Consider the following 12,300-nt stretch of genomic DNA (forward strand, 5'->3'; position numbering starts at 1 on the left):
AATTTATCCAAAACGAACATCCTTTTTGATTGGTCTCAACGTTATTTGTAACAATTAATGCCCCTATGTTATTTTGCTCTAGTTTTCCAAGAAATATCCATGATGGTTTATTCATTAAGTCAGTTGAGTGGAAGTTAGATTGGTTCCATAACCAGTTGTGATTTTTTTTTTCCTCTGTATTTAAGGAATACACATGCAAACTCCACCAGGTCCACATCTTCCCCAATTGGATTTCTCTAACTATCCTCTTGTGTGTCTCTTCCCCCATCTTTATTGTTTACAGCTCCCTGTTTTGAAAACTGCTCCCCAAACATCTACATTCGCATTAATATCTATCTCACTAACCAAGCTTTAGCTTGCTTGACCTGATCACACAATTATAGAATGTTACAGCATGGCAGGATGCCATTCAATCATTATGTCAGAGCCAACTCTTTGAAAAATCTATCCAATTAGTCCCATTCTACTGCTCTTACCCCATTTTCTAATTTTCCTAATAGAGCAGATATCCAATTCTCCTGGAAAATCTTTACTGGAGCAGATTCAAACCACACTTTCAGATACTACAGCCCTGATCATAACAACTCACTTTTTAACCCTCCTTAATTGTGAGACTGGCAGCTTTGTCATCTTTTTGATGCAAAGTACTCTTTTAAAATATCAACATGCCCTTGTCTCCACAAAAAGAGCTCCTATTTTTGTCATTAGTTCCCCCCAACCTGTCTTCGACTATATTTTTAATTTTTGTATGTTAAAACTCACCGGAGTAGGACACTGGAAATCAAGCCCTGCTATTTTCAGAGTGATCACAAAAAGTTTTAAGAAGAAATACACAAACTGAAATAACACCACAGAGGCTGGAATTCTGTCACCAAGTCACAATTTATTGACACTTGAACAGTCCTTGACAATAGAAATGCCTCTAACAGAGTCAGGCACCAGAATACTAGTATCTCTGATACTCAATCTTTTTATGTCACCTTGGGATCCTAATGAAGGGCGTATGCCCAAAATGTTAATTCTACTGCTCTTCGGATGCTGCTTGATCTGCTGTGCTTTTCCAGTGCCTCACTTTTCAACTCTGATCTCCAGCGTCTGCAGTCCTCACTTTCACCCAATCATATTGTTGTTGGTAAGCTGAGAATCTTTGTAATTGGATTATGGACAAGGGACTAATTATTGATCAGCTTCACTTGTAAACACCCCTGGGCTCCAGTTTCTTTGCACATTGCCAGAACTCACAATTACATCAATAGAGTTTGCGATGGGTTTCAATAATTTGAAAAACATGTATATCCTTGTCCATGTTATCCAAGTGTACCCTAGGTCTCAAACAGTTCTTTGCCATTTCATTCCACAGTTTTAAAAATGCACAAAAATAAAAAAGACAGTCTTTACAATAAAGGATTCTTATGCTCCTTTTAGAGCTATGTTTATATTTTCTGCTCCACTTTCTTTTCTTTCTTACTTACTTTCTAATTCCTCCTCTGTACACACTACTGTCTGCTTCCTTCTGTGCTATATTATGGACCTAATTCTTATTGGACAACTAAAAAAAGTAGAAAAAGAATTGGGAAATCAGGGTATTATTGTTTATTTCATGCATATGCAGGGAGAGCCAATTTTATCACTATGAGGTGTAAAAACTCACTCTAGTATGCTATGGAAACCTCTAATTTTTATATTAAGCATTGCAATATACATATTACAATTCCTACACTTCTCTGTCCTCACCTATTTGCTGTCTTCCCAGTCCTTCACAGGCATTGCCTATATTTCAGCCAAGGTCAACAAAATCCTGTTGATATATGGGTTTTATAGTAGCCTTGACTATGTGTAATCTTATTTGTTGTCCATTCTTTGTACAATTGTGTTCCCATTTGTTTTGCTGGCTTACAATATGACTATAGCTTCGACCCATACCTAACGTCCCCATTTCCTCTTTTTTTTGTTTCATTTGAATTGCAAATTTTACAGTCGCCAAAGGAATTCCAGCTATGGATGCTTTACCTTTCCTTGTCATGAGAATTTTGAGTCATTTCCTGAGCTATCTCTTTGAAGGCCTCATGATGTTTACTTAATGTTCTATCTCGTTCAAATTTTTTTTAAAACTCACTGGAATTCAGTCCTTTCTGGTTTGATTATTCTTAGTCCTTTTCTATAACTACTCTAAATCAAATTATATTGTGATCAATGTTTTCATATAATATTCCGCCTGAATTAGATCCCTCACTGCTTCATTGGAAACATTCCAATCAAGAAGGTTCACCTGTATATATTGCCAGGATCCACCCTTCCTTGTTCTTCAACAGATTTTTTTTCTTGTTTTTATTAGGATAATTGGAACAAACACAGAGAATGTTGGAGAAATGCAACAGGTCTTACAGCACCTGTGAATATCATTTCAAGTCCACTATGGCACTTCTTCAAAATTGGCCAAACTTGAACAATTGACTGTTTCTCCCTCGACTCAGTTGAATCTGCTCAGTTTCTCCAGCATTTTCTGTGTTTGTTTCAATTTTCCAGTAACTGTTGTATTTTGTTTTGTTTGGATAATTGGAGTTCCCTCTCTGCTTTTACTTCCTTCTGAAATTTTCTTCACAATTTTGCAGTCCAGTTGTACATGTATCACAATGTCACATCTCCTTTTTTGCACCTAAATTCTAACTGTATAGATTTTGAATTGTTTGACAAACCTACTGGAATTTTTTGGAGATATAACTAGTAGAGTTGACAAGGGGGAAGCCAGTGAACGGGGTTTACTTGGACTTACAGAAAGATTTTGATAAGATCATACATAAGAGATTCCTATGTAGAATGAGAGTCAATAGGATTGGTGGTAGTGTATTGATATGAAAAGAAAATTAGTCGATAGACAAGAAATGGTGTAGGTCTAAATAGAGTCTCTTTCCAAGTGGCGGGCAGTAATTAATAGGGCACAGGATGAATCAGTGTTTGGACCCCATATATTCACAATATATATTAATAATTTTAGATGATGGAACAGAATATTGTATCTCCAGGTTTGCAGATGACATAAAGCAGAGTGGGAGGGTGAGCTATGAGGAGGATGCAGAGGGGATTCAGTGTGATTTGGATGAGTTCAGTGAGTGGGCAAATGCTTGGCAGATGAAGTATGATGTGGATAAATGTGAGGTTATCCACTTCGGTAGCAAAAACAGGTAGGAAGATTATTATCTGAATGGCAATAGATTAGGAAAGGGGAAAGAGTAGTAAAACCTGGGTGTCCATGTAAAGTAGTCGCTGAAAGTAAACAAACAGGTAGGTGCAGCAGGTGATGAAGAATGCAAATGGCTTTCATAACAAGAGGACTTGAGTACATGAACAAGGATATCTTGCTGCAATCATACAGGGCCTTGATAAGACCACAGTTTAAGTATTGTGTGCAGTTTTCATCATCTTATCTGAGGAACTGTGTTCTGGCTATGGAGGAAGTGCAATGAAGACTTACCCCACTGATTCCTGGAATGGCAGGACTGACTTATGAGGAGAGATTGAATCAATTAGGACTATATTCTCCAGAGTTTAGAAGAAAGATGGGGAGATTTCATTAAAACCCTTAAGATTCTAACAGGATTAGATGATAAATAGAGGAAGGCTATTCCCATTGACCAGGGAGTCCAGAATCGGAAGTCATAGGCAATGGACATTGGGTAGGACATTTAGGACTGAGACAAGGAGAAATTTCTTCATCTAGAGAGTGGTGTGTCTGTGGAATTCTCTGCCACAGAAAGCGGCTAAGGCCAAAACATTGAATGTTCTCAAGAAGTAGTTAGATAAGGTTCTTAGGGCTAAAGGGATGAAAGGGTATGAAGTGAAAGTGGGAACAGGGTACTGAGTTGAATGATCAGCCATATTCATATTGAATGGCATAGCAGGCTCAAAGGGCCAAATAGACTACTCCTACTCCTAGTTTCTATGTTTAAGCAGCAAGTGCCAAACACATAATCATTACAGTCTGGAAGGACAAGGTCAGCAGTTCCATCAGAACACCACTCCCTCCAAGTTCAATTCTAAGCCATTCACTATTCCTTCAGTGTTGCTGAGTCAACTTCCTGGAACTCCCTGTATAATAGCATTGTGGGTCTACCTCCTGCAAATGGATAGAAGCAGTTTTAGAAGGTAGCTCACCACCACCTTCTCTGAGGTAACTAGGGATGGGCAACATCTCATGAATGAATAAAGGAATGAGAATACGATTCACTTGAGCTCATTGACACATTACTGACTGACAAATTGACAATATATTTTGTTGCCAGATGATGAGGTGGAGGCTGGAAGAGCACAGCAAGCAGATGGAGAAGTCTGGCTTTTTGGGTATAACCCTTTTCAGGAACAGAGATGGGGGAAGGGGGAGTTGCAGATAAAGGGGGGGAAGGAGTTATGGGTGGGGAGAAGGGTGGAGCGGTGAGATGGTGATAGGTGAGTACAGTTGGTGGATACACCCTGGTAGGTCAATGGGAGGAATGAATCAGGTAGGTAACTGGAAGGAGAGGTTGGTCAGTGGGATAGAAGGGAGGAGGCAGGGCTGGAAAGGGAGTTGGGAGATGGGTGATGGGTGGGAAGGTTATTTGAAATTGGAGAACTCAATGTTGAGTCCTCCGGGCTATAGCCTGCTCAAATGGAAGTTGAGTTGTTGTTCCTCCAATTTGCAGTCTGATCAACTGTGGCAATAGAAGAAACCGAGGATGGACATATTGGAGAGGGAGTGGGAAGGGGAATTGAAATGGGCAGTGACCAGGAGGTCAGGCTTGCTCTTATGGGCCCAACTGAGATGTGTGGTGAAATGTGCCCTTAGTGCACATTTGATGACTGGCAAAAGTTCAGAGACATTTCAATTTTTGTCTTTTAAGATTTTCAAATGTTTAATAAGCAACACTCCTTCTTTAGTACAATAAAGGATGTCAAAATGTACAGTTCGGCAAGAAGGCAATCAGAGGGTCAATAAAGACAACAAATCGACACAAGGAGTTGAAGTTGAAAAATTTAAATGCTTTAACACAAATGTACTAACAGGTCAGGAGCAAAGATTGCATGAACAAAATGAAAGTATGCTCAGAAGCCAGACTAATGTCTGCAGATTCAGATTGTCAATATGTTCTAGAAGAAAAAAAGTTGCCAGCATGAAGTACTTGGAAGACGGAAAGTATTTGTTCAATTGGTTTCATTGATTTCATTCATGTCTTTGATGGTGGACATGCATAGAATGAAAAGCCCCCAGATGATGTTATGGGCGACTGCCTGAGCTAACAGATCAGTGTTTTTCAAAAACTCAGGGAATAGGAACTAAAGTGATTTAGAGCCCTTCGGATAACCTTTTCAGACCAGGCTTTTCGGTGTTGGGAGGGCTGACATGTCAATGACTGTCAGGTGCAGCCTGTCAATGTGTGGTTGCTGGGCAGGGTCTATATCGCTGATGGGCGGGGTTTATATCGGTGATGGGCGGGATCAGATTTACCCGACATACTGTTCGCCCTTTCGCTGTTGAGCTACTGCGGGAATGGCGGTGAGTTTGCTGTTGGTAGTGATGATGGAATTGGAATCCGTCGCCATCTCTCGGTTAAATCCCTGCCTTTTTGTGGACAGTAATCTAAAACTGTGTGAAATTAGGTCGAGGTTTTAAGCTGTTGTGTATGTTAATCTGTGGTGGTGACAATATGTGAAATTTGTCGGATTAGGCCTGTAGTGGAGCCGCCTGTTATCCTCAGCATAACAGACTGAAGTTCGGGGATGGCAAGGCCCGTCGCCTGTTTCAATCATCCTGGCAGGATGATTATTTGAGCCTGAAACATGTTCGTGAGATTGGCGTTTCGGTGCAGGAATGATATGTCGGTTATCAACAGTCGGTTTTATCAGTGCTGCAGTTAGTTCCATTATAAATGCTGAAAATGACTGGGTATTCAGGAGCAGATTGCTTAAAGTAGCCGATTTTCACCTCTGCGTTGGAAATAGGCTAATACTTATACTGATGTACAGAGACTAGTTGATGAATTGAGATTGCTGGTAAATGAGATTTTCTCATTTATTAAAAATGTAGTATTACTAACATGGGATGGAGGGAGAAGTAAGTTCAAGTAAAGACTCCTATTTACTTGGCATCTTTCATGACCTCAGTACTCACCAGCCAATTAAGTCCTTTGGAAGTGTAGTTGTTGGTAATATGGCAGCTGGTTTTGTGCATTGAAAGATTTTTATAAGTAATAATGTGTTTATAGCCAGGTAATCTGTTTCATAAGGTTAACTGAAGGATACATTGGGGCATCTCTGCTTGAATAGAGGTCTTACATAACCTGAGAAATTAATGGATGATATCTGATCAGGTAGATGTAATGGTTGATAGTAAAGAATGTTGTGGCTGCCTAGATTATTGTGACTTCATTTTCTGAAGTGGAATATCAATCTACTATTCAGTGATCCAGATGGTAAATAAGTAAAGCTGATCACTGATTCACTGCCCAGCTCTCACTGAGCCTGTGGACATTTGCTATCCCAGGTTTGTCTGACTTGCGTAAAGGCTACTGCCATCCTTCTTTCTATAGCTCAGTCAACAAGGGCTGATCTTCAGACTGCAGGGGTAGAAAGCCTCAAAAGAAAAGGACATTCAATGTCTGCTTGTTCTGCCACTGATAGCTTTCTACCCCTTCACAGTCATAAATGAATTTCTAGAAAATTGTATTCTAAAGAGGAATAAAAGTTTCAGATTTAGCAGTAAACCTACTGTGTTCATAAAAATATGTCATGTTATTCCAGTGCTTTTGGCTTTGCAAAACACATACTTTGAACCAATTCTACTAATTGGTTGTCACTGCCATGTAAGGTCTTATTTTATTTATTCTCATGTAACTTGAATTATTGCAACTGCAGCTCTATTGAGCATCCAACAAACTTAAGTAGAAAACATTTGAATGTTAATTGAGTTATGTACACTCTTGCTTCATGTCCTAGGTATTTGGATTACTTCAAGACTTCAGCATATGTATAGAAAACCTTTAAATGCACAGGAAATACCGATTATATCAGAAGGTCGTCCTTTGAATGCATTACTTAGCAAGGAGCCTATCAATGACAATTAAAGGGACAAATGAAAAATCGCTAGTCTTGGAGGACCATAGGGCTGCTCCCCTGTTAGACCGAGTCACCTGGTGGTGGTTAAACCTGAGAGTCACCATGCCTCAGGGAAGGGGTGTGGTTGAGAAGGTGGGAACCTTCATAGTGATCACACAACAGCCTCAGATTGGGGGAGCAGCTTCTCACTGTCTATTCTACTTAATGGGGCTGACTTTTCTCTCGTTATGTCACTTATTTAAATGACTTCAATGTGAACATAGGAGGTATGGTTAGGAGGTTTGCAGATGACACCAAAATTGAAGGTGTGGTGGACAGTGAAGGAGGTTACCTCGGAGTACAATGGGCTCTTGATCGGATGGGCCATTGGTCTGAGGAGTGGCAGATGAAACTTAATTTAAATGTGAGGTGCTGCATTTTGGAAAGGCAAATCGGGACAGGACTTATGCACTTAATGATAAGGTCCTGGGAAATGTTGCTGAACAAAGAGACCTTGGACTGCAGGTTCCTAGTTCCTTGAAAGTAGAGTCGCAGGTAGACAGGATAATGAAGGAGGCATTTGGTATGCTTGGCCTTTATTGGTCAGTGCATTGATTATAGGACTTGGGAGGTCATGTTGAGGCTGTACAGGACATTGGTTAGGCCATTTTTGGAATACTACATGCAGTTCTGTTATGAAACCTGAAAAGATTCAGAAAAGACTTACAAGGATGTTGCCATGGTTGGAGGGTTTGAGCTATAGGGAGAGGCTGATTGGGCTGGGATTATTTTCCCTGGAACGTTGGAGGCTGAGGGGTGATCTTATGGAAGTTTATAAAATTGAGGGGCATAGATATCGTGAATAGCCAAGGTTCCTTACCTTGGGGGGGAGAGGGAGAGGGCATATATTTGAGTAGAGAAGGGAACGATATAACAGGGACCTAAGGGGCAACTTTTTCACACAGAAGGCGAGTAGGTCCCATTAATCCATCCTCTTCTGACAGTCATGTAAACTGCAGTTCCTCACCCCTCTGTCAGCACCCCTGTATTTAAGGAGGTTTGACAGGCCAAGACTGATGCGTGTGCAGTTTCATCTTTACAGCACATTAAATACAACCTATTCAATCCTGATCACTTATTGTGAATTCTGTCTTACCTTATCCCCAGCCTCTTTGTTCTACCTTTGCTTCCTGTATACCTGCTGCCTGTCTGGTCTCAGTATCTTTTTTCCCCTTTTTTTTAAATTGGCATCTATATATTTCAAACTTTGTATATTCAACTTGATTGTGCTGCCATTACGTTGCGACTTGAAAACTGCTTTCAGGGAGTTGCTAATGTAAGAGCATTCATTAATGTCCCAACACTTTGCCTGTCAAGAGATAGCTCACCAAAACACAATCTTCTTAAGCTCCCGTGGTCATTGCTTTGCCCTATCTGAATTCCAAACCCCTTCTACAAATTTGTAGCACTATCTTTACTCGGAAGGAAGATGCAAAAACAGAATTGGAGAAGATGACTGAATTTCTTGAGCTGATTCATAAGAAATCCAAAATGTGCAGGTTAGGTGGATTGGCCATGCTAAATTGCCCCATAGTGTCCAGGGATATGCAGGCTAGGTAGGTTATCCGTGGGAATTGCAGGGTTGCAGGGATGGGGTGGGATGCTCTTCGGATTGGTATGGATTCGATGGGCTGAATGACCTGCTTCCACACTGGAGGGATGATATGATTTTATGATTATAAGTGAGGAGGTATTGGATGTTTTGGCAGATTTTAAAAGTGGACATATCTCCAGATAGAGATCATTGTATTGCAGGCTGCTGTGGGAGTTGAGGCAGGAAATTACAGGGTCCTGATCAAAATTTTTAAATTCTCTCTGGCCAAAGGGAGGTGCCAGAGGACTGAAGGACAGCTAATGTGGGCGGTAGAGATAGACCAGGATACTGTAGACCAGTGAATCTAATATCAGTGGTCAAGAAACCATTGGAGATAATCCATTTAGAGAGGCAGGGTTTGATTGGAAATAGTCAACATAACTTTTTCAGAGGAAGTTCTTGCCTAACAAATCTGGTTGAATTTTTCAAGGAGGTGACCAAGTGTTTGTATATGAGTAGAGCAAAGATACAGTTTATATGGATTTCATCAAGGTCTTTGCCATGGTTCCACATGGCAAAGCTCATTGGATCCTGGGTAACTTGGCAACATGAATTCAAAATTGGATTAGTGACGGGAGACTTAGTAGTCATATTCTTAAATGATGTATATGATATTCTTAAATGATGTAGATGAGAACGTATGTGTGTGTGGGGCACGGGAAGGAGGTGTGGTGATAACTAAATTTGCAGGTGACACAAAGATCGGCTAGGTGATAGTGAGGACGAAGAGGTTTTTTTTTCACAGGAGGAAAAGTTGGATTGATCAAATGGAATTTAACCCTGATAGATATGAGGTGATGCACTTTAGAAGAAGGAACAAAGCAACAGAATAATCAATGAATAGAAAGACATGAGGAGACTCAGAGGGGTCTTGAGCTGCTTGACCCCAGATTCCTAAATGTGACAGGACAGGTTACAAGGATAGTTCAGGCAAACAGGATGTTTGCCATTATTAGTTGTGGCATAGGTTATGAGAGCAGGTCATTTTTGGAACAGTACTGAGCTTTGATAAGGCCATAGCTGGAGTATTATGTTTAGTCTGGTCTCTGCAGTACAGCAAGGATGTTATTGCACTGGAGCAGGTGCAATGGAGATTCACCATGATGTGGCCTCCGATGAAGCACTTAAGCTTTGAAGAGAGGCTGGGTAAGCTCAAGTTCCTTTCGGAGCAGTCACTGTTGGGTGGGGGGGGGTCCCTGATAGAGGTCCATAAGATTGAGGGGCTTGGACATGGTGAATAGAAAGCAGCTGTTCTCCTTAGTCAAAGGGTCAATAACAAGGGCATGTTTTGAAAGTGAAAGGCAGAAGATTGAGAGCAGATTTTGAGGAAAAACATTTTCATCCAGAGGATGGTTAGGGTCTGGAATCCATTGGGAGGGTCATTGAGGCAGGAAACCTCAACTGTTAAAAAGTGGTTGGATGACCATGTGGGAGTGTCACCACATTCAAAACTGAGACTAATGCAGGAAAATTGGACTGGTGTCGGTAGTGGTGCATTTTTGGTGGTATAGACTTTGTGGCCAAAGGGCCTCTTCTGTCCTGTACAGCGCTGTAATAACTGTACCATTGGAAGTTAATTGACACTTCACTGTTCCCATCCGAGCCTACTTTGTATTTTGGCAGATCTCCAGGATTTGCCTAGGGTCCTGTTGAGCAAAATGCTGTCCTTCTCATAATCCTGTCCAGAGACAGTTTTTTTTAATGTTCTAAGGTCATCTTGTGAGCAAAGAGACGCATCATACTAGGATCCTGTCTATGCCGCCTTCAATCACCTGCACCCCATTAGATTAGATCACGGTTAATCTGTATAGGTCCTTGGCTGCCTACTCTAGGTTTCTCTTTCCTTGCTGTATTTATAAGCAACTCCTCCCCAGTCACATTTCTGATGCTCCAGATCATTCCCTTAAGTCTCCAGTGGTGTCTTCCTGCTGTGGGAAATTGAGCCCTCGTCTGTAAAATCACCTCATTTTTGCTGTTAAGTTCTGACCACCAGCTGAAAACTAATTTAAATCAGCTTATAAACATTCCAGAGAAGAGTTAACCGGGATTGTAGGAACATATTGTGCCTTATAGCATTGAATCTCCAACTAGTCAAATTTCAAGTATTTGGTTTGCATGGATTAGGTCAGGTCATGCAATCTGACAGTTTTGCCTTTTCCATAATGTGCTTATCCAGCTTCATCTTAAATGCATCTTTTATGATATCATGGAAAGCACCATGTAAATTTTAGTTAAATTACAAATTATGGAAATAAGGTCAGTCTCTCTCAGTAAAAACATGGCAGTTGTATTTGTTACGGAGATCTGGACTACCCAGAGGTCAGGGTGGTTCACTGAGGTCAAGGCTGAAGTCTTGACATCGGCAGAATTTGTATTCCAGAAGTCAATGTGGAGCTGAATTTTATATTTATAAATTGTTCATGTCCTCTTCAGCCCATAACAAACATTACAAACAGAAACAAAAAAGTAGAACAGGTGTTTTAAGTAGGATAAGTTATTTATGACTGTTCTGATCAGGCTAGCTAAATAAATCAAGTCAAAAATATATAGAGAAAAGCTGATGTTTAATTCTTCTGTAAAAGAAGCAATGGTGCAACAAACTTCTATACATTGAAAAACAGCTCACATGCAACTACTTTATAATAATATATTTCTGCTCCTCTGTATGCTCTTCTTTCAAATAAATTAAATTTGTTTCTAACTGTTTTTGTTTGTTTTGCGTGGAACGTACAGTTCAGGATCAGGCTTTTGGTCCATTCTGTCCATGCTGGCACTTATGCTCAATTTGAGATTCTCTAATCCATCTTCATTACCATTATACCCTCTATTGCCTTTTCCATAATGTGCTTATCCAGCTTCATCTTAAATGCATCCATACTATTTGCTTCAACTCTTTACGTTAATAGCAAGTTCCATGTTCTTGTCACATTGAGCCAAGAAGTTTCTCCTGAATTCCTTATTTAATTTCTTGTTGACTATCTTGTATTGATAGCAATGGCCACTGAGTTTACTCTTGAGCTCACAGATTTTTGTCACATTTTGTCCATGTGATGTCTTTATTAATTTCTTTCAGGGTGAAAAGAAGGAAAATCCTATGCGTGAGCTCCGCATTCGGAAGCTATGTTTGAATATCTGCGTAGGTGAAAGTGGTGACAGACTCACCAGAGCTGCTAAAGTGTTGGAGCAACTCACTGGCCAGACCCCAGTGTTTTCCAAAGGTTAGTGTTAACGTATTCCTACTCCTACCTGATGTATTTCTTCATATGTCCATCTTTGTCCAAGGACTTGTTTACAACTCCTCACAAACTGAAACTAAAAAAAGTCCACAAATTTCCAAATGAAATCCTGATTCATAATTGCAAAAACATAAAATTTTTATCGTACAGAAGGATGACATTCGATACATTGTCTGTGTTGGTTCCTAAAAGAGCCAACCCCGCCCAGCACTGCCCCCTACCTGGCCCCCAACCCCATCCAACACCACCTCCTGTCTGCACCCCAACCCCATCCAACACTACCTCTGTCCACCCCCCAAAACCCATCCAACATCGCCCCAATCCCATCCAAAACTGCTCCCAAAT

General features: G+C 40.5%; 1 protein-coding gene across 1 annotated transcript in view; it reads left to right on the forward strand.

Moving 5' to 3' along the window:
• Positions 1-5,457: 5,457 nt before the first annotated feature.
• LOC122542121 (60S ribosomal protein L11-like) overlaps positions 5,458-12,300 on the forward strand; it is a 22,628-nt gene continuing 15,785 nt past the window's right edge. Inside the window, exons 1-2 of the mRNA XM_043679514.1 lie at positions 5,458-5,527; positions 11,793-11,937. Coding sequence (XP_043535449.1) covers positions 5,522-5,527; positions 11,793-11,937 — 151 coding nt within the window. The 5' untranslated portion in view covers positions 5,458-5,521. The remainder of the gene's footprint in view (positions 5,528-11,792; positions 11,938-12,300) is intronic.

Source organism: Chiloscyllium plagiosum, chromosome 3 (assembly GCF_004010195.1).
Source record: "Chiloscyllium plagiosum isolate BGI_BamShark_2017 chromosome 3, ASM401019v2, whole genome shotgun sequence".
NCBI lineage: Eukaryota > Metazoa > Chordata > Chondrichthyes > Orectolobiformes > Hemiscylliidae > Chiloscyllium > Chiloscyllium plagiosum.